Source organism: Mobula birostris, chromosome 5, assembly GCF_030028105.1.
Source record: "Mobula birostris isolate sMobBir1 chromosome 5, sMobBir1.hap1, whole genome shotgun sequence".
In the NCBI taxonomy this organism is placed as follows: Eukaryota; Metazoa; Chordata; class Chondrichthyes; order Myliobatiformes; family Myliobatidae; genus Mobula; species Mobula birostris.
The window spans coordinates 184,802,098-184,825,161 of NC_092374.1; the positions used below are offsets into that span (position 1 = coordinate 184,802,098).

General features: G+C 43.1%; 1 protein-coding gene across 4 annotated transcripts in view; it reads left to right on the plus strand.

Moving 5' to 3' along the window:
- Positions 1 to 17,601, plus strand: part of LOC140198118 (uncharacterized) — a 144,778-nt gene extending 127,177 nt beyond the window's left edge. For all 4 annotated transcript variants that reach the window (XM_072259047.1, XM_072259049.1, XM_072259050.1 and 1 more), the window contains 4 exons: positions 113 to 211; positions 4,500 to 4,598; positions 14,799 to 14,842; positions 15,573 to 17,601. In XM_072259047.1, coding sequence (XP_072115148.1) covers positions 113 to 211; positions 4,500 to 4,598; positions 14,799 to 14,842; positions 15,573 to 15,635 — 305 coding nt within the window. In that variant the 3' untranslated portion in view covers positions 15,636 to 17,601. The remainder of the gene's footprint in view (positions 1 to 112; positions 212 to 4,499; positions 4,599 to 14,798; positions 14,843 to 15,572) is intronic.
- Positions 17,602 to 23,064: the final 5,463 nt, after the last annotated feature.

Genomic DNA, 23,064 nt, shown 5'->3' on the forward strand with positions numbered 1-23,064 from the left:
GGTCATTTCCATAACCCGCAGCACTTTGTTCGTTAATCCTGCATTGAATCATTTGTGTCAATCAGTTATTTCAGTTTGCATACTGCTTTAATGTTGTTTCTTTCTCCATTAGGCATAGGAGACAAACGTTGGGGGTGGTGCTTGAATATCTGTAACGTTGTGTCTCTTGTCTGCATTCTCATTACCTTCATTTGCTGGATTGTATTTAAAGGTATGTGCAAAGATATTCTTTAGTTCCATGAAAATGCTAAACTTGGTACTGTATGCTGTAGAGTGTTGGACTGAATGAGTATCTCAATCTACCGATTCCTCCGGGTAACTAAAACAGATAGACCTCCTGTACTCCTTGATACACGTTTCCACTGTGCATCCCACCTGGCTAATATGTGCTGCTCCGCATTCACAGAGTATCTCAGGCTGTTTTTTTCTGGAATAACTACACCTACATGCTTTAGTCCAATGTAGTAGTTTATGAAATATCAGATTGTGTATCTGGGCTTATAGAAGGCATTTGATAAAATCCATCATAAGTTCAATTTCACGAAATGGAAGGCATTGATAACTGGGTCAATGAATGAACAAGTAGGTCAACCGCAAGATGTGGAGGATAAGGATAACTTGCAAGGACACAAGTTGGCAGGATGTGAGTAATGGTGTCCTGCAAGGATTTATGTGCCTGCAACTTTTCACATTCTGGCTCAGATGATTAGATAGAGTCATATAAGCAAGTTTTCCTAAGGTGAAAAGATGGATGATATTCGACACGGTGGATGGCAACATTACATCAGAGAGATTAAAAGGTGACGTAGGATCAGAAATTGTAAGATCCTTGGGTAGAGTTAAGAAACTTCAAAGGCAAAAAGACACTGATAGGAGATAAATACATGACTCTGAACAGCGCCCAGGACGTAGGGTACAAGTTGCAAAGGGATCTAGAAAAGGCATGTAAAAAAATACATGATTATGGGCATGCGGGGATTTTGATATGTAGGTAGATAGGGAAAATCAGATTGGTGCTGATTGCCCAAGAGGAGGAACTTGTAGAATGTCTGTGAGATTCAAGTTTAAGTTTAATTGTCATTTAACCATACATGGATACCCATGAATACACCAAAAAACAGAGTTATTTCGGGACCAATATGCCAAACACGGTACCAACAGTCATACACAGCACAAGGTATATATAACACATTTAAGACAGTGGTAAAATACAGTCACACAAAAAAATATACAGTATATACAAATATACAATATAAACATCGCAGCAATCTGCATTTGAACATAATACAGCTTGTTTTCTGCCAAGCGAATACTGGAGGGCTGGCAAGGACATTGCACCACACCACTTTCAGCACCAACTCCGATGCTTCTCTCCTGGATGACTGCAAATAGGCAACACCACAGCTTAAGGCCTAGTCCTCACAACGACTGAGGATATGCAGCTCCTCCGTCATCGGTCCCACTAATAAACCAATGAACCAGACTTGCATTACCAATATCCAAGGGCGTCTTGTGATCACAAGAAAAATGACTAAGACAATCACTCACTGTTAGACTGCACACCTCCTTCAAACACCAACTTCAGTGTCTCCATAGCAGGCAGCAAGATGCTCCACTCCAAGTCCATCTCCTTTGGTTTCTCCACCAATGAGCAACTCAGTGATGGGGTAGACCCACAGTGTTTTAAAAACACGAGAAAATTTGCTGATACTGGAAATCCAAAGCAACGCACGCAAAATGCTGGAGGAACTCAGCAGGCTGGACAGCATCTATGGAAAATAATAAAATCAGTCAACGTTTTGGGCAGAGACCCTTCATCTGGACTGAGAAATTTGAAAATTTCCAGTCCTCTGGAACCATTCCAGAATCTAGTAATTATTGAAGATCACGACTAATGCCTCCACAATCTGATTACCTCTTTCAGAACAATGGGGTGTAGTCCACCTGGTCCAGGTGACTTAGACACTTTTAGACCTCCATGACACTCTCAAAATTCTGACATCCCGCTGGTGTGTCCCACAGTGAAATGTGAGACAAAATACTAGTCCGGATGAAGGGTCTCGGCCTGAAACGTCAACTGTTTACTCTTCCATAGATGTTGCCTGGCCTACTGAGTTTTTCCAGCATTTTGTGTGCTGCAGAGTTTTAAGTTCTTAATGTCCAGACGGGTCTTACAATCATAAAAATATACATTTAAAAAGACAATACCACCTTTTGTTATTGTTAAGATTCTTTTTAGAGTTGCTTGTCATTGAGCCCACTAGGGAAAAGACAACTCTGGATTGGGTGTGGTGTATTTGATGAGTGAACTTAAGGTAAAGGAGCCTTCAGCGGTGATGATCATAATATGAGAATTCACCCTGCAATCTGAGAGGGAGAATCTAAAGTCAGATGCATTCATATCACAATGGAGTAAAGGAAATTATAGAGGCCTGTGACAGGAGTTGGTCGAAGTTGATTGGAAGGGGACAGTAGCAGGGATGATGGCAGAATAGCAATGGCTGGAGTTTCTGGGAGCAATTTGAAAGGCACAGGATAGATACATCCCAAAAAAGAGAAAATATTCTAAAGGGTGAATGAGGCAACTGTAGCTAACAAGAGAAGTGAAAGTCAGCATAAAAGCAAAGGAGAGGGCGTATAATATAGCAACAAAGAAGTGGGGAGCTAAAGGATTGGGAAGCTATTAAATCCAATGAAAGGCAACTGAAAACAATAAGAGTAAAGAGATGAAATAAGAAGATAGCTAACCAATAATATAAAAGATGACACCAACACTTTTTCCAGATATATAAAGTAAAGGAGAGGAAAGGCTGATGAAAAATGACAGTGGAGTGATAGTAATGGGGGATAAAAATGCTGGATGAATTCAATAAGTATCTTGCCTCACTTTTCACTGTGGAAGACACCAGCAGTTTGCGAGAAATTAAAGAGCGCCCTGGAGGTCTGAAGGTGTCTAGGTCACCTGGACTAGATGGACTACACCCGATTTTTCTGAAAGAGGGAGCTAAACAGATTGTGGAGGCATTAGTAGTAATCTTCAGCAATCACTGGATTCTGGAATGGTTTCAGAGGACTGGATATTTTCAAAACTCTCTCCACTCTGTAAAGCCTGGTTTATACTTCTGCGTTAACTGGACGCCGTAACCTACGCAAGTGGCCTACACCGTTGTGAGCATTTATACTTGTGTGTTGATGTGTCTGTGTCACTCGGCAATTCGCGCATATCACACATGCGTACTCACCTGCCCGCGCAAGGCTTCATGGTCATGGTAGTCTCAAATGTGTCCTCCATAATTTTGGTGGTCTGTACAGCTTTATGGAAAGCATTGCAGCCAGAGTTCCTTCCCTGCCCCTTTATCACTGCAGGACAATAATAGAGAGAAAGAGTATCTCCAAGGCCTGACTGTTTTAAAACTTTGGTAATGTTGTACCATGTCAAAACTGGCTGAGAAAAGCTAATGTGAAACTAATGGATATATAAGCTTTGGTTTAACATTTTTAAAAATGGCATTACGTTGTTTGATTATGACATGGATAGATGGTGATTGGAGTCATGGAATTAGACAGCATGGAAACAGGCCCTTGACTCAACTTTTTCATGCTAGTCAAGGTGCATGAGTTAAGCCCTAAGTTATGCCCATACACCTCTAAACCTTCTCTATCGCCATGAACCTGTTCCAGAGTCATTTAAAGTTTACAATTGTACCTACCTTATCACTTTCCCTTGTATCTTGTTCCATATACTGTATATGCCACCCCTTGTGTGTAAAAAATTGCCTCTGAGGTTTCCTTTAATGTTTCCCTCTCACCTTAAACTTATGTCCCTTAATTTTAGTCTTCCCTGCCCTGGTAAAGACTGTGACCATCCACCTTTTCTATGTTACTAATGATTGTTATAAACCTCTACAAGCCTCCATTACACCAGGGCAAAGTAAAAAGGGTGGTGATTTTCAGAAGATAAAAATTAGCTTTATCTGTCACATGCAGATTGAAGCATCAAACCATGTGGAATGTGTTATTTGCATAATTGTAGCGGCGTGCTCGGGGCAGTCTGCAAGTGTCACCATGCTTCGAGCACCAAAACAATGTGCCGGCAACTCACAACGCTTAAATGTACGTCTTTTGACTCTGGGAGGAAACCCATGCGGTCAGAAGGAGAATGTGCAGACTCCCTGCAGACAGAAGTGGGAATTGAAACCCAATCGGTGATTGTTGGTGCTGTAAAGTGACTGTGCTAATCGCTGTGCTATCGTGCTATCCTCTTCGAAGGAAATTGTAGAGAGGGATTCAGTGACAACTTTAAAAACACATTTGGACAGGTCCATGGATAGGAACGGTTTGGAAGGATAAGTTGACGGCGTGACTTATTTTATCTTATGTATAATATTGTTTAATAATCCAGTTTTTCCATTATATATCATATTAAATTCCCTTAACTGTGATGGGTGCAGGAAGATTTCATATAATTTACTCAGTGAATTCTCCATTGTATATTATAGGTGAACATTGCATCAGCGACATTCCAACCAGGATCATACTCATCACCTTAATGCCCGGATGTGTAATAACATTACTCAGGACATTTCTAATTTGGCACCGTAAGTATCAAAATCATCAAAGCAGTTACTAAGAGATCCAGTTTCAATGAAAACCTGACCCTTAGTTTTGCCATCACTATAGCTTCTGAAAGGGAGCAATTTCAAGGAAACCTTCAGAGTACAAGAGCAAGGTGCTCAATCTAGAACTAAGCTATCCATTTAAGCTTCAACTGGAGAGTTTTGTGCAATCCTGGCCGCCAGGCTGGATGCAGGATGGGATTTCACTGGGGCAGGTACAGAAGAGTGTTGCAGCTCTGGGGAGATGCTGATTATGCTGGCTTTGTGTTCTTTTTTTAAGAGTGGAGAAGACTGAGGATACATAGATAGGGAAGATGGTAAATTCCTCTTTGCTGAGGTGCCTATAACCAGAGGGTATAGCATCAGTATAAGGAATAGGAAGTTCAGATGGGATTAAATGGAAGTCGCTCAGCTGGAGAGAGCTGAAATTCTGCAACACACTGTTGGAGGGGGTGGTTGAGGCAGGTTATCTCACAGCATTTAAGTTGTACTGAATGGAACTTCGAACATCAAGGCATTGGAGGATTTGGACTAAGTACTAGAAAATGAAACTTGATTCGAATCAGTTTATTATTATCACATTTACTGAAGTACAGTGGAAAAACTTGGTTTTGTATGCATCCATGCAGATCATTTCATTTCATCAGTGCATTGAGGTAATACAAGGGAAGATTACGCAGGATAAAGTGTCACAGTTACAGAGAAAATGCAATGCAGGCAGACAATAAAATGCAAGGCCACAATGAGGTAAATTGTGAGGTCAAGAGTCCAACTAATTGTACTGGGGACCATTGAAAGTCATATAACAGCAGGGTGGAAGCTGTCCTTGAGCCGGATGGTGCATGATTTCTAGCTTTTGTATCTTCTGCCTCTCAACCTCGCACTCATCTTTGGAGCATCTAGATGCTAAGGATTCCTATGTTAGAATACTGTTAAGTGACTACCCCCTCTGCCTTCAGTACTATTCATCCAAATAAACTCATCTCCAAACTCCTAGACCTAGGATTCAACACCTCTCTTTTACATAGAACATAGAATAGTGCAGCACAGTACAGGCCTTTTGGCCCACAATGTTGTGCCGACCCTCAAACCCTGCCTCCCATATAAGCCCTCACCTTAAATTCCTGCATACACCTGTCTAGTAGTCTCTTAAACTTCACTAGTGTATCTGCCTCCACCACTAACTCAGGCAGTGCATTCCACACACCAACCACTCTCTGAGTAAAAAACCTTCCTCTAATATCCCCCTTGAACTTCCCACCCCTTACCTTAAAGACATGTCCTCTTGTATTGAGCAGTGGTGCCCTGGGGAAGAGGTGCTGGCTATCCACTCTATCTATTCCTCTTATCTTGTACGCCTCTATCATGTCTCCTCTCATCCTCCTTCTCTCCAAAGAGTAAAGCCCTAGCTCCCTTAATCTCTGATCATAATACATACTCTCTAAACCAGGCAGCATCCTGGTAAATCTCCTCTGTACTCTTTCCAATGCTTCCACATCCTTCCTATAGTGAGGTGACCAGAACTGGACACAATACTCCAAGTGTGGCCTAACCAGAGTTTTATACAGCTTCATCATTACATCGCGACTCTTAAACTCTATGCCTCGACTTATGAAAGCTAACACCCCATCAGCTTTCTTAACTACCCTATCCACCTGTGAAGCAACTTTCAGGGATCTGAGGACATGTACCCCCAGATCCCTCTGCTCCTCCACCCAACCAAGTATCCTGCCGTTTACTTTGTACCCTGCCTTGGAGTTTGTCCTTCCAAAGTGTACCACCTCACACTTCTCCGGGTTGAACTCCATCTGCCACTTCTCAGCCCACTTCTGCATCCTGTCAATGTCTCTCTGCAATCTTTGACAATCCTCTACACTATCTACAACACCACCAACCTTTGTGTCATCCGCAAACTTGCCAGCCCACCCTTCTACCCCGACATCCAGGTCGTTAATAAAAATCACGAAAAGTAGAGGTTCCAGAACAGATCCTTGTGGGACACCACTAGTCACAATCCTCCAATCTGAATGTACTCCCTCCACCACGACCTTCTGCCTTCTGCAGGCAAGCCAATTCTGAATCCACATGGCCAAACTTCCCTGGATACCATGCCTTCTGACTTTCTGAATAAGCCTACCGTGTGGAACCTTGTCAAATGCCTTACTAAAATCCATATAGATCACATCCACTGCACTACCCTCATCTATATGCCTGGTCGCCTCTTCAAAGAACTCTTTCAAGCTTGTTGGACACGATCTGCCCTTCACAAAGCCGTGCAGACTGTCCCTGATCAGACCATGATTCTCTAAATGCCCAGAGATCCTATCTCTAAGAATCTTTTCCAACAGCTTTCCCACCACAGACGTAAGGCTCACTGGTCTATAATTACCCAGACTATCCCTACTACCTTTTTTGAACAAGGGGACAACATTCGCCTCCCTCCAATCCTCTGGTACCATTCCAGTGGACAACGAGGACATAAAGATCCTAGCAAGAGGCTCAGCATTCTCTTCCCTTGCCTCGTGGAGCAGCCTGGAGAATATTCCATCAGGCCCCAGGGACTTAGCCGTCCTAATGTATTTTAACAACTCCAACACCTCCTCTCCCTTAATATCAACATGCTCCAGAACATCAACCTCACTCATATTGTCCTCACCATCAAGTTCCCTGTCATTTGTGAATACCGAAGAGAAGTATTCATTGAGGACCTCGCTCACTTCCACAGCCTCCAGGCACATTTTCCCACCTTTATCTCTAATCGGTCCTACCTTCACTCCTGTCATCCTTTTTTTCATCACATAATTGTAGAGTGCCTTGGGGTTTCCTTTACCCTACTCACCAAGGCCTTCTCATGCCCTTTTCTTGCTCTTCTCAGCCCCTTCTTAAGCTCCTTTCTTGCTTCCTTATATTCCTCAATAGACCCATCTGATCCTTGCTTCCTAAACCTCATGTATGCTGCCTTCTTCCACCTAACTAGATTTTCCACCTCACTTGTCACCCATGGTTCCTTCACCCTACCATTCTTTATCTTCCTCACCGGGACAAATTTATCCCTAACATCCTGCAAGAGATCTTTAAACATCGACCACATGTCCATAGTACATTTCCCTGTGAAAACATCATTCCAATTCACACCCACAAGTTCTAGCCTTATGGCCTCATAATTTGCTCTTCCCCAATTTAAAATTTTCCTGTCCTCTCTGATTCTATCCTTTTCCATGATAATGCTAAGGACCAGGGAGCAGTGGTCACTGTCCCCCAGATGCTGACCCACTGAGAGATCTGTGACCTGACCCGGTTCATTACCTAGTACTAGATCTAGTATGGCATTCCCCCTAGTCGGCCTGTCCACATACTGTGACAGGAATCTGTCCTGGACACACTTAACAAACTCTGCCCCATCTAAACCCTTGGAACTAATCAGGTGCCAATCAGTATTAGGGAAGTTAAAGTCACCCATGGTAACAACCCTGTTATTTTTGCATCTTTCCAAAATCTGCCTCCCAACCTGCTCCCCTGTATCTCTGCTGCTACCAGGGGGCCTATAGAATACCCCTAGTAGAGTAACTGCTCCCTTCCTCTTCCTGACTTCCACCCATACTGACTCAAAAGACAATCCTGCTGCATTACCCACCCTTTCTGTAGCAGTAGTAGTATCCTTGACCAGTAATGCCACCCCTCATCCCCTTTTTCTGCCCTCTCTATCCCTTTTAAAGCACTGAAATCCAGGAATATTGAGAATCCATTCCTACCTGGTGCCAGCCAAGTCTCTGTAATGGCCACTACATCATAATTCCATGTATGTTTCCAAGCTCTCAGTTCATCACCTTTGTTCCTGATGCTTCTTGCATTGAGGTACACACACTTCAGCCCTTCTACCTGACTGTCTTTACACTGTTTATTCTGCTTCTCTTTCCCCAAAGCCTCTCTATATGTTAGATCTGGCTTTACTCCAAGCACTTCTTTCACTGCTCTATCCTCTGGCTCCCATCCCCCTTGCAATTTAGTTGAAACGCTCCCAAGCCATGCTAGCAAACCTACCTGCAAGGATATTGCTCCGCCTCAAGTTCAGGTGCAACTCATCCAATCTGTACTGGTCCCACCTTCCCCAGAAGAGATCCCAATGATCCAAAAATCTAAAACCCTGCTCCCTGCACCAATTCCTCAGCCACGCATTCAACTGCCATCTCCTCCAATTCTTACCATCACTGTCACGTAGCACTGGCAGCAATCCTGAGAACGCCACCCTTGAGGTCCTGTTCTTCAGCCTTCTGCCTAGTTCCCGAAACTCACACTTCAGGACCTCATCCTTCTTCCTGCCTATGTCATTGGTCCCAACATGTATCACGACTTCTGGTTGCTTTCCCTCTCGTACCAGGATGTCGTGCACCTGGTCAGAGACATCCCGGACCCTGGCACCCGGGAGGCAACAAACCATGCGGGTGTCCTTCTCACGTCCACAAAATCTCCTGTCTGCTCCCCTGACTATAGAGTCTCCAATGACGACAGCTCTCCTCTTCTCCATCCGACGCTTCTGCACCACTGGGTCAGACTCAGTGCCGGAGGCCCTGCCACCGTTGCTCACACCTGGTCGGTTGTCCCCGCCAACAGTATCCAGGACGGTAAACTTATTATTCAGGGGAATGGCTACCGGGGTGCTCTGTACTACCTGTCTGTTCACCTTCGCTTTCCCTCCTCTGACTGTCACCCAACGACCTGCTTCCGTCAGCCTAGGTGTGACTACCTCCCTGTAGCTCTCATCTATGTCTGCCTCATTCTCCCTAATGAGTCGAAGGTCATCCAGCTGCTGCTCCAGATTCCTTACATGGTCTTCCAGATCACCCAGCCGTATGCACTTCAGGCAGATGTGACTCTGCGGGAGAGGGTCGTTTCCCCAAGACTGCCACATCTCACATGAGAGGCACATCACTGTCTCAGGAGACATTGTAAAGACTAACTGCGAGCAAGCTTGTCCTCCGCCTCTTCTCATCGAAGCCTCTCGAGTCAAAGCCTCAAAGCTCCACTGGCCCACTCACTCACGGGCCACTTTCCACAATTGGATCCTGGACTTCCTGACCACCTAACACAATCAGTATAGCAACACCTCCGCCACGATTATCCTGAGCACTGGTACGCCTCAGAGTTGTGTCCTCAACCCCTATACACTCACAACTGTCTAGCCACTGTAACTCCATCTGCAATTTTGCAGATGATACCACCGTAGTGAACCGAATTTTCAATAATGATGATTTGGAATGCAAGGAGACAGAGAGCCTAAAGGCTTGGTGCCAAGACAACAACATTTCCTTCATTGTCAGCAAAAGAAAAGAGTTGGTCAGTGACTTCAGAATGTGGGGTAGTGCACACATTCCTGTTTCCACCATTTGGCATAGGCCTAATTCTGTGTTACTCCAAACCCATTGTCTATTCCCCCCGCCGAACTGGCTGCTGGCACAAAGGAAGATTATTGCATTCCACTGGATTCCACATGGAGCTGCCAACTGAAACACCTACTGAAATGCAGTTCCTGGATGATCTTCAGTGATTTCCCATTGCACCTGCACCTGAATCCACACAGAGCACAGTGATCAAGCACAGACTTAGTGAGATTCCCTGGTTCAGAAATCTGCTCTTAGATCCTGTGCCAGGACCACCCTGATGCAGGATCCCTCAGCCCATGCATTGGAAAAATGAATGCTTGGCTGTAGGAGATATGAGGGGGCTGTAGCTTAAAAGCTTATATTAAGGTTTTAGTAAAAGTTCATTTTAAAATAATTTAAATCTTTCTAGTTAAAATGTTTGATTCAGGATTGGTTTCGCTCTCTGAAGATTACAGTGGGATTTGTTATGCTATACCACTTCCCAGTTTCTGTCTTTGGTCAAACAGTATATTCCTACACCCCAGCACCAGCACAAACCTGCCCATGATTCTCACCTCCAGCTCTGATCATACGTCCACTCACATTTCTGATCCATGGCTCTGTTGGATGTGTCACCTGTATCCCAAATGCCCAGAGGTCCACCCCTCTGTTCTGAGTGGAACAGAGACAGAGAGGCAGTCAATAGCTGATGGAAGGAACACTTTGAAGACCTTCTCAACCACAATTCTGTTCTGCCCTGGACACCATCATGTAGCAACATCTCCGACCCAAATTTGCTGCCATAACTAATTGGCAAAAAGATCAGGACTCAAAATTACAAAAAGAAATTACGAGCCTTATGAGTAGATGACATAGCCAATAAAATTCTGAAATTCATTGATAAAGAGCTTCAATCATAAATCCTCAGTCTCATTGTTCATACCTGGGGAGATGAGGGTATGCCAGGGGATATTGAGATACCAGGTTCATGTCATCCTTAGGAAAGGAAACAAGTTTGATTGTGGTAACTGCAGAGGGATTTCCAAGCTGTCTGGCAGTAGACCATCAGATATAGGAGCATAATAACCATATAACCATATAACAATTACAGCACGGAAACAGGCCATCTCGGCACTTCTAGTCCGTGTCGAACTCCTACTCTCACCTAGTCCCACCGACCTGCACTCTGTCCATAACACTTCATTCCCTTCCTGTCCATATATCTATCCAATTTAACTTTAAATGACAACATCGAACCTGCCATTTAGGTTCTAATTAGGCCAATTAGGCCACTCGAGCCTGCTCCGCCATTCCATTACAACAGATTCATTATCCCCCTCAACTCCATTCTCCTGCCTTCTCCCTGCAACCTTTGACACCCTCACTAATCAAGAACCTATCAATCCCAGCTTTAAATATACCCAGTGACTTGGCCTCCACAGCCATATGTGACAATGAATTCCACAGATTCACCATCCAATAACTAAATAAATTCCCCCTTATTTCTGCTTAAAGGGATATCCTTCTATCCTGAGTTTGTGCTCTCTGGTCCGAGACTTCCCCACAGTAGGAAACATCCCTCTCCACATCTATTCTATCTAGGCCTTTCAAAATACAATAGGTTTAAATGAGATTCTCCCCTACCCCTCAGTACATGGCCAGAGACATCAAATGCTTCCCATACATTAACCCTTTCACTCCTGTGATCATTCTCATGAACCTCCACAGCAGAAACAGGTCCATGGTGGATGCCATTTCTCTGGCCCTACACTCATGTCTGGAGCATCAAGACAGTAAAGACACCTATGTTAGATTATTGCTTATTGACCATCACTCTGTCTTCAATGCTATCATTCCAAGCAAACTCATCTCCAATCTGCTAGACCAAGGACCTACCTTTTCAATTGGATTGTTTACCTCCTGACCAATAGACCACCATCCGTAAGGATAGGCAGCCATACCTTTTTCAGGATTATCCTCAACCACAAAGCTACAGCTTTAGCTCCCTACTGTATTTTCTCACGATTGCATGGCAGATTCTGCTTATTCGCAGATGACACCATCGTAAAAGAACAAATCTCAAATAATGATGATTTGGAGTACAGAAAGGGGGTAGAGAGCTTGGTGCCATGAGATCATGACAATGATCTTTCCCTCAATGTCAGTAAAACTCAAGAGCTGGTCATTGACTTCAGGAAGGAGGGTGGTGCACATACTCCTGTTTACATCAACCGTACTGAAGTCAAGAGGGTTCAGAACTTCAAATTCCTAGCAGTGAATATCACCAACAGCATTTACTGTTCCAACCGCACAGAAGCCCCAGCCACAAAAGCTCACCAACATCTGTATTTTCTCAAGAGGCTAAAGAAATTTGGTATATCCCCTTTGACTCTCACCAATTTTTATTGAAGCACCATAGAAAACAGCCTATACAGATGCACCAAGCTTGGTATGGCAATGGCTCTGCACAAGACTGTAAGAAACTGCATATAGTTATGGACCAAACTCAACACAACAGAAATCAGCTTCCCCTCCAGGGACTCTGTCTATACTTACTGCCTCGGTAAAGCTGCCAATGTAACCAAAGACTCCAGCCACCCTAGCCGTTCTATCTTCCTTCTTCTCTCATTGTGCAGAAAATATAGAGGTCTGAACACACATACCACTAGACTCAAGGACAGCTTCTGTCCCAATAATGTAAGGTGGACTCTTGAGCTCACCAATCTACCTCGTTATACTTCTGCTCCTTATTGTCCGCCTGCACTGCACTATCTCTGAAACACTATTCTGCATTCTGTTGTTACTTTCCCCTTGTACTACCTCAACACAATGACCTGATCAAATGATGTCATGCAAAACAAGTTTGACACTGTGCCTCAGTACATGTGATAGTAATAAGGCATTGAAAAAAACTTCCCATGGAAGTGGAGCTGGTCTTCAGAACTAATAGGAAACTCTCTAGCAACTACACAAAACCAAGGTCACCCAAATGCCAGTAGCCAAGCTTCAGTGAGATTTGCTTGCACTTGAAGACTAAGGTGCAAAACATATGTGATGAGCCCCACAATGAATGCACGAATGACTACAGCCCTCGACCAACCTATCCTCACCGCACCACACATTTCACTCACAATAATTACACAGAAGAGAACAAGAAAGCCTGGACCACCATCTCAGGAGCCACTTAAAGTGAAGGCAGACATCAACGATGAAGTTCACCACTGTCTTCAATTTTTCAGCACAGCCTTTGATCCATTTGGAAAAAGGATAGATAAATTTAACAACATGGACCCTGTAGTCTATTGGCCAGAGCTGAGTCTTGCTCTCTTATGTTTCTGTGAGCTTCCTACAGCAGGCATCTCAAAGCAGCGACAAAGGGACCACTGATACTAGATTTGCAAAATACCCAAATTCAACCAACATGATTATCCTCCCCCAAGTCATCATCCCTAACATTGAGATTTGAATTAGACTGGCCACAACATTCACATGCCTGACTCTAGATTCCTGGAACAATATTCTGAGCTCAATTATTAGAGAAGATAAGCAGGTGGTCATGGATAAAGATTCAAGGATGTAGCCAAAGCTTCTTTGAGGACCAGCAATTCACCCGATTCATGGAAATCTGGCCCATGACTAGTCAAAGAAGGAGTATTCAGGATGGTAAAGAGAACGTCTTAGCCATGAACTGGAAGCAGACAATAGCATGCTTTATAGGAAGAAGTTAAGCTCCTAATTACCTATCTATCAGTCCATCAGCTATTTCTTCCACAGCAGGCCTCTATTTCAATGTTGACCTCATCAGACACCTCACAACCCCAAAAAGCAGAGCAGAAGGAAGTCCTCCTCAATGCCAAGTGTCTGCCTTCAAAGATACGTTGTTCACCTTCAGGCTCTGGGACTATGGCAGTTTCTGATCAATGAATTGACTTTCTAAATCTGGAGAAAATACAGGCAGAGAATGGGTGAGTGTAGGCTAAACACCCCATGAGAAAAGTCATGTCTCTGCCATTATTGGATAGTCAGAATCCAAGGGTAATTGAAGGTGAAGTTGCTGGTTACTTTGTAATTTTACATCCAGGAATTCCAGCATTCCCACAGGCAGAGATCCTGCGGCAGCAGTCCATCAGAGGGCAGTGTCTGGGTCAGGAAAAGAAAATTCTGGGGCAATATCGGGAAGTTTTCCACCACACAAAGATGGCGCAGTCATTGGAAGCTTTACCAGCATGAAAGAGTAGTTGAGGCCCAGACCCACATCTATGGAAGGTACTGCTGGATATTCCAGTGATGGAGCAGGGACAGCAGGGATGAAGGGTTCCAGGATTCACCTCACCCAATGGGAGAAGATGTGGGCAACTTGGAAATCATTTGCTGCTCAATTGCCTGTCTACTTATTTTAAATGTTTGAAAAAATTATGGAATGTTTGTGTGGAATGTTTGATTGATGAGGTTCCAACTGGGAACATGGATTCGGGAAACAGTTCCCACCCAGTGACAGCCTCAGACCAAGGGAGCAGAATTTCCTGATTTGTTCTGTGTGACACACCTTGCTGGTTACTGTGGGACTCTATGGATAAAGTAGCTTTAAGTAAATCGATGGTTTAACTTTTTCGCACTGTCTGATCCTGGACCTTCGCCAACAAGTTAACCAGAGATACTGTCAGTTCTTAGTGTTCAGACTAACTATGAAAAAATAATGTACAGAAACAGGTTAAAATAAAAGTAAATCATTACATTTTAGAGGCTGGATGTGAAGCATAATCTCTGACAAGAATGTTTACTAATTGTCTGAGTTTATAAAGAATTATTTTATTCATTATAGGCAAATGCAAAGGAAGTAACACAGACAACTGCGCTGAAGAACAGGTATTTTGTTTTGATAAATTCCTGCTGTGCTTTTGGTGTCTAGAGGCTAAATTAATAAGTTTATAAATCCACTGCTATCTCACCCTCTCTACTGCTCTCACACATACAGACTCATTGGAAACTTCCTGGTGTGTTTCTAATGCCACTGTCAGTCAGATGTTGACATACGTGGTCCAGAGGGTGTCTTGTCCTCTGTAATGTGCATGATATGTGGTTAGGTTTAACATAGTGCACAGTTTCTCTTACTATTTTGTTACTTCCATATCTGTATTTTCATTATCACTACAGGTCTCTCTATCTGGTCCTGCAGCACTCTGTCTATCTGCATTGCACCTTCTCTGCATCTCCAACATTATATTCTGCATTCTGTTCCCCTTTTTACTATCCCGATGTACTTGTGTAGGGAATAACTGTCAGGTAGCAATAATAAACCAACATCAATACATTGGTCTTTTCTATTTCCATAGGGTCTTTAAAATGCAATAGGGTCTTTTAAGAGACTCTTACATAGGTATGTGGAGCTTAGAAAAATAGAGGGCTATGTGGTAGGGTAATTCTAGGTAGTTTCTAGAGTACACATGGTCAGCACAACGTTGTGGGCCGAAGGGTCTGTAATGTGCTGTAAATTTCTATGTTCTATGTTCTCTGTCCTGCCTAGGTACTTGTTGTCTGAATGTGAAGATTTGCATCACATATAACAAATGCATTGTGTTTATTTTGTCTATTTCAGGGTAACAGAGAAATGAATGAATTACAAACTATGAACCTACGTCTTGAAGCTGAATCTCGATAAGAAGGGACACAACAGACATCAGTTTCACTGTGAGGACAGTTTCTGTGTCCCTGCTGTAGACTGGAGCCTGGAAATTCCTTCCCTCCAACAGTGGGAACGTGGTGCTCTGCAGCTATAATTTTTCTTAGCCTGAGTGAGAACAATACTGCACTCATTTCAGCTTTTGGCTGCTGGTGAGAAATTAGATTCTTGGTATTTCTACAAAATTGTCATCAGCATTGGAATCATTGTTACACATCAGTGATAGCCATTTTCTTCTCTAATTTGCAAACATATGCTATTCCTTCTTGACCAACCTGAGAGGGGTTATAGGGTCATACAGTACAGAACGGGCCCTTCAGCCCGCTACATCCATTCCAAGCTTTATGTCTATCTGTACCAATCCCATTTGTGTCATTCTGGGGTCAATGTCAAATTTGACCTCTCTTTCTCTAGGTTGAATTGTTTGCTGTACATCAAAACGAAGACTGCATAGATTCTACCCCAGCTTTGTGTTAAGTACCAGAGTAGCCAAGCGCCCTCCAACACTGAGTGTTCTGTGGAGACTCCTGCCTTTGGCCAAGTTTCAGCTGTGTATTAGAAAGTGCACATTTTGAAACCAGGCTTAAAAAAAAAGCAGAATTTGAGCCCAGTAAAACCTTAACTTGTTAAAAAAATTGGAACTGCACTGACTGATACATAAGTGTTGTCTTTACAAGTCCCATGTGAAGCCTCATAGAACCATATTGTTCAGATTTCTGTGTTACAATGCACTGTCAGTATTTTTTCCCCTATATCAGCTCCAGATACTTGCTACAGTGAGCAGCTAGAACTGAAAAAAAAGCCCTAGATATGTCCTTAAAATATTGTATTCAAAAGCTTTTGTGGGATATTTTAATCCTATATGTATATTTGTCTTTTAATCAAATTGCCCGATGTAAGTAAACCACCTCTGTTTTGCTGTTGGTAATAATTCCTTAATGGGATCAGCTGCTCATCCATCCTGGTGATATCACAGGGATGCATGGTCTGACAGCTGTGCCTGTGGCCTGAGGGTAGAACACTCGTCTCTGAATCAAGGGGTTGTGAGTTCAGGTCCCTCTCTGCTCTATTGCCACACAGAGGACCAGAAAGAAAGTCGGGCTGAGCCACTGAATGAGAACCTTCCCTCTTTCTCCACGAGGCAGGAGACAAACGCAGCAGTGGTGAAGGAGGGAGTCACAATATTGGATCAAATAAACCAGCACAGGAAGATCTGTTTCACCCTCCTCCTGAGATCCCAGATGTCAGGAGTGCAATGGATACAGTGAAATCCTCTGAGGACATTGGGTAACTTGTAAGGAAGCACTTGAAAAGCACAACTGTCAGTGTCTGCAGCTAAGCTGTTGCAGTATAGCCGCTGTCTATCTATCAGCCAGTGTGAATGGGATTTCCCAATCGTCTGAGACATAGAAAGCATCTGATCGGGATTCATCATGGTATAGCAACTGTAAGAAACTGCAGAGAGTTGTGGACCCAGGACAGCTCATCAATAAAGCCATCTTCCACTCCATGAACTCTGACTACACTTCGTGCTGCCTCCAAAAAGCAGCCAAAATTATCAAAGACTCTATCCACATTCTCTGCTCTCCATTCTCCAATCGGGAAGGAATAGGTAGGGCTGTGGCCTGATATTGGAAAGGCTCAGGTGGGCTGTCCACCACACCACCAAACTCCCAGTGCTGATAGACACACTGAAGCTCTATGCAACTGACACAAGGTTTCTGTGGGGAGAGACCTCAGTTCACAGCATCTCCCTGCCTTCTCACCACCAGACACCGAGTTATCCCAGTGTAACAAACTGTGAAACCCATCACTGAGTGACTGGAATTCAGAAACTGATGGGATATTGATATATTGTGAATATTATGGGAAAATGCAATCATGTTTAATGTAGAGAATAAAGGCAAGTCAATTTGGTACAGTATAAATATAATTGTGTATATTGCATATAACATGTATAAAATTATAATTAATACAATATTATGGAATGTATAGTAGACAATAGAAACATGTACAATAGGTAGAGATAAAAAGACTGAGCCTTCCCCACCTCCACCTCCCCCCTCCCCGTATTCATTTTCACACTGAATCTAACCCATTATCTGTTCTGCTCCATGCTGAGACTAACTCCATGTCGCATGTTCAGTTCCACTCTCTATCAATTCTCTGTCTTAGTGATAAATGGGAGGATTTTAAAACTCTGTCTTGAATCTGACTGGCTCAGATTTTTTGAACAAGTGCAAGTTAGAGATGCTCTGCCACCAGGAGACTGATGGAGAATTTTCAAGGCAGTTTTATCCAGAAAGCAATCACAATCCAGAGGAGATGACTAGTTTGGAAATCAGGAGAATTAAGAGAAGGACGTCCTACAGACATTGGTTCTGTCAACAGGTAATATCCAGTCACTACTAGTGGAGACATGAGAATTGACTGCAACTCAAGACACTGGTGTTCAGAAGGCTGAAGAGGCATTTGGGGAAGGGCGTAGGTAAAACAGTAGTGGTAAGAACAGGATAGGAATGTGGTGGTGCAGGAAACTTCATGATAGATGGTGTCCTCCATAGGCAAGAACAAGAACCCCTCAAAAATTGCCTGCAAAGTTCCAGAGTAAATAACATTTCAGATGGTGAAAGTGGTTGGAAGATTAAATGAGGTAGAAATACCCCATGTTGGAACAAATGACATGAGTGGGAAAGAAAGAAGGTCCAGCTGAAAGAGTAGCTGACATTGAACTTTAAATCAGAAAGAAGGACCTTTGGAGAATTAATCAGTATTGTAGTTTAGTGCAGAAATGGCATGAGGAGAATATATCCCCTAAGGGGCAGGTGGGGGAAATTGAACTATTTTAATTCACTCAATGTAACTACCAGTGGGTTTCTTAACAATCTTCTCCAAGGCCAATAAAAAGATGCAAGGTGTAAGAATGGCCGTTGTAGGAGTGGCCATTGTGTGAGTGGTCAGGCTTCAGCTCAACAGGCATGGGCAAGCACAAGTGGAGGTTCTAAGTAAATTTCTTACTTAGCTTCTAATTAAACTTTCTCTTTATTTGTCTATTGGTACATAGTTAGTGCACTGAGAATGGGTCTAGAGATAGTGTTATGTTCTTTGTGTGAGCTGTGGGAACTCTGGGAGACCTCAGTCTTCCTGATAACGAAAGCTGCATGATGAGCATCAAGCTGCAGCTATTTAGAGCCTGTGTTAAGGAACTGGAGCTGCAGTTTGATAACCCTCAGCTCAGAATGAGGAGGTGTTAGATGGGGACTAGAGGGAGATAGCCACCCCTAAATTGCAGGAGTCAGGTAATTGTGTGAGTATCAGGATAGTGAAAGAGAATAGGCAGCCATTGCAGAGTACCCCGTGGCCATTTCCCTCAATATGTATTTCATCCTGGATGCTGTTGTGGGTGTTAACAACCTATTGGAGGAAGACGCAGTGACCAGGTCTCTGCAACTGAGTTTGGCCCTGTGGCTCAGAAGGGAAGGGGGTGGGGGAAGAAGAGGACTGTACTAATTATAGGGATTCCATGATTAGAGGACAAGACATGTGATTATGTGGACATGAAAGAGACATCCAGATGGGATGTTGCCTCATAAGAACCAAGGACAGGGATGTCTTGGATTGGATCCACAGCATTCTAAAGGGGGAGTCATGGTGCATATTGGTACCAATGATATAAGTAGAAAAAGGTAGGAGGTTCTGAAGAGAGCATACAGGGAGTTGGGTAGCAAACTGAAAATCAGGAATTCCAGGGTAGTAATCTCTGGATTGCTGCTGTGCCACAGGCCAGTGAGAATAAGAATAGGATGATTTGGCAGCTGAATGCTAGGCTGAGGGATTAGTGGAGGTGGCAGAGTTTCAGAATTCTGGATCATTGGGATCTCTTTTGGGGAATGTATGAACTGTTCAAAAAGGATGGGTTACACCTGAACCGCGTAGACTATTTTCTAAATGGGGAGAAAATTCAAAAATCAGAGGTGCAAAGAGGCTTGAGAGTCCTTGTGCTGGATTCCCCAAAGATTAATTTGCTGGTTCAGTTGGTAGTAAGGAAGACAAATACATTGATGGCATAGATTTTGAGAAGACTAGAATATGTGAGCAAGGATGTAATCTGTGGCTTTATAAGGCATTGGTTGAACCAGATGGAGTATTGTGTGCAGTTCTGGGCATTTATCAAAGAAAAGATGTGCTGCTATTGGAGAGGGTGCAGAGCAGGATGATGAGAATTATTCTGGAATGGAAGGGTTATCAAATGAGGAGTGTACGATGGCTCTGGGCCTGTTTAGAAGAATGAGGTGGGATTTCATAGAAACCTATCAAATATTGAAAGAGAACACTGGCAGGGATGGTGGCAGAGCAGCAAAGGATGGAATTTCTGGAAGCGATTTGGAAGGCACAAGATATATACGTCCCAAAGAGTAAGAAGTATTCTAACGGAAAGATGACATAACCGTGACTAACAAGAGAAATCTAAGTGAACATAAAAGCCAAAGAGAAGGCATATAATATAGTAAAAATTAGTGAGAAATTAGAGGATTGAGAGCTTTTAAAAACCATCAGAAAGCAACTAAAAAGTCTTTGAGAAGGTAAAGATGGAATACAAAAGTAAGCCAGCCAATAATATTAAAGAAGATACCAAAGTTTCTTCAGCTACTTCTAGGGTAAAAGAGAGGCAAGAGTGGATATTGGAAAGCAATGCTAGAGAAGTAGTAATGGGGCCACAAGTAGTAGTGGATGGTCTGAATAAGTATTTAGCATCAGTCTTCGCTGTGGAAGACACTAGCAGTATTGTGGAAGTTCCAGGTGTCAGGGCTCATGAAGTGTGTAATGTTAGCATAACTAGAGGGAAGGTTCTTGGGAGATTGAAGGTAGGTGAGTTACCTAGACCAGATGGTTTATACCCCAGAGTTATGAACAAGGTGGCTGAAATGTTCATTGAGGCATTGGCAATGATCTTTCATGAATCACTAGATTCTGTAATGCTTCCAGAGGACTGGAAACATGCAAATGTCATTCCAGTCTTCAAGAAGGAAGAGAGGCAGAAGAAAGGAAACTACAGGCCAATTAGTCTGATCTCAGTGGTTGGCAGGTCATTGAAATCGATTATTAAGGATGAGGTCTTAGGGTACTTGGCGGTACCTGATAAAATAGACCATAGTCAGCATGGTTTCCTCATGGGAAAATCTTGCCTGACAAATCTGTTGGAATTCTTTGAAGAAATAAATAGCAGAATAGACGAGGGAAAATTAGTTGATGTTGTGTACTTGGATTTTAAGAAGGCCATTGACAAGGTGCCACACATGAGACTGCTTAACAAGTTGTGAGCCCATGGTACTACAGGAAGAGTTCTGGCATGGGTAAAGCAGTGGCTGATTGGCAGGAGGCAAGTAATGTGAATAAAGGGTAGACTGCTGGTGATGAGCGGTCTGTGTTGGGATCAATTCTTTTTATATATCAATGATTTGGTTGATTATGTTGAGGGCTTTGTTGCAAAGCTTGCTGATTATATGAAGATAAGCGGAGGGGCAGTTAGTTTTGAGGAAGTAGAGAAGGTACAGAAGGACTTAGACAGGCCAGGAGAATGGGCAAAAAATGGCAGATGGACAATGTCAGGAAATGTATGGTCATGTACTTTTGTAGAAGAAATGAAGGATTTAACTATTTTCTAAATGGAGAGAAAAAACAAAAAAAAACTAAGGCGCAAAGGGACTTGGGAGTCCTTGAGCAAGATTCCTTAAAGGTTCATTTGCAGGTTGGGTCTGTGGTGAGGAAGGCAAATGTGGTGTTACCATTCATTTTAAGAGGACTGGAATATAAAAGCAATGTAATGTTGAGACTTTATAAAGCACGGGCAAGGCCTCACTTAAAGTTTTGTAAGCAGTTGTGGGCCCCCTATTTTAGAAAGAATGTGCTGAGACCGGAGGGAGTTCAAAGGAGGTTCATAAAAATGATTCCAGGATTGAAAGCCTTGTTCAATGAAGAGCATTTGATGGTTCAGGGCCTATATTCAATGGACTTCAGAAGAATGAGTGGTGACTTCATTGTAACCTATCAAATGGTCAAAGGCCTTGATATAGTGGATGTGGAGATGATGTTTCCTGTGGTAGGAGAGTCTAAGACCAGAGGACACTGCCACAGAAAAGAGGGGCGTGCTTTTGGAATGGAGATGAGGAGGAATTTCTTTAGCCAGAGAGTGGTGAATCTGTAGAATTCTTTGCCACAGGCAACTGTGGAGGCCAAGTTTAAGGCAGAGGTTGATAAATTCTTGATTGGTCAGGGCATGAAGGGATATGGGGAGGAGGCCGGAGATTGGGGCTGAGAGAAAAATTGGGTCAGCCATGATGAATTGCTGGAGCAGACTCAATGGGCCAAATGGCCTAATCCTGCTCCTATATCCAATGGCCTTCTTTTACCCCATCTGATTTCCTCCTTTAGTGCTCTTTTGCATTTCTTATACCCCACAAGTACTTCATTTGTTCCTCCTGCTATGCACCTCCTTCGTTTTCTTAACCAATGTCTCAGTGTCCCTTAATATTACCAAGATTCCCAAACCTGGTATCCTTGCCTTTTATTCTTGCAGGAACATTCGAACATTGTACTCTCAAAGTTTCACTTTTGAACATCTCCCACTTACCAAGTACACCTTTGCCAGAAAGCAATCTGCCCCTATCCATATTTGCCACATTCTTTCTAATACCATAAAAATTGGCCTTTCTCAAACTTAGAATCTTAACCCAAGGACCAAACCTATCGTTTTCCATAATTACCTTGAAAATAGTGGTATTATTATCACTAGGTGTAAGGTGTTCCCCTACACGAGCTTCTGTCACCAGCCTTGTCTCAATTTATAATAGTAGATCTAGTGCCACACTCTCGCCAGTTGGCACATCTATGGATTCATTCAGGAAACTTACCCGAACACATTTGATAAACACTTTTCTATCTAGTCTTTTTACAGTATGGAAATTCCAGTCAATACATGGCAAGTTAAAATCACAACCTTGTGTTTCTTGCAAGAGTCTGCCAACTCTCTACAAATTTGTTCCTGTAAATCCTGCAGACTGTTGGTGGTCGATAATATAATCCCATTATTGTGGTCATACCTTTTTATTCCTCAGTTCTACCAATAGGGCCTCACTGGACAAGCTCTCCAGTCTATACTGACTAAGCACTGCCTTGACATTTTTCCTCACTAGTAAAGCCACCCCTCCCCCTTTCTCCTGTTCTATCACATCTAAAACAATGGAACCCGGAACACTGAGCTTGTCCCTCCTGCAACCAAGTCTCAGTAATGGCCACAATGTCATAATTCCACATGCTGATCCATGCCCTAAGCTCATCAGCCTTTCTTACAATACTCCTTGAATTCAAATATAAGCAGCTCAGAACATTCGTCCACCCTGCTCAATGT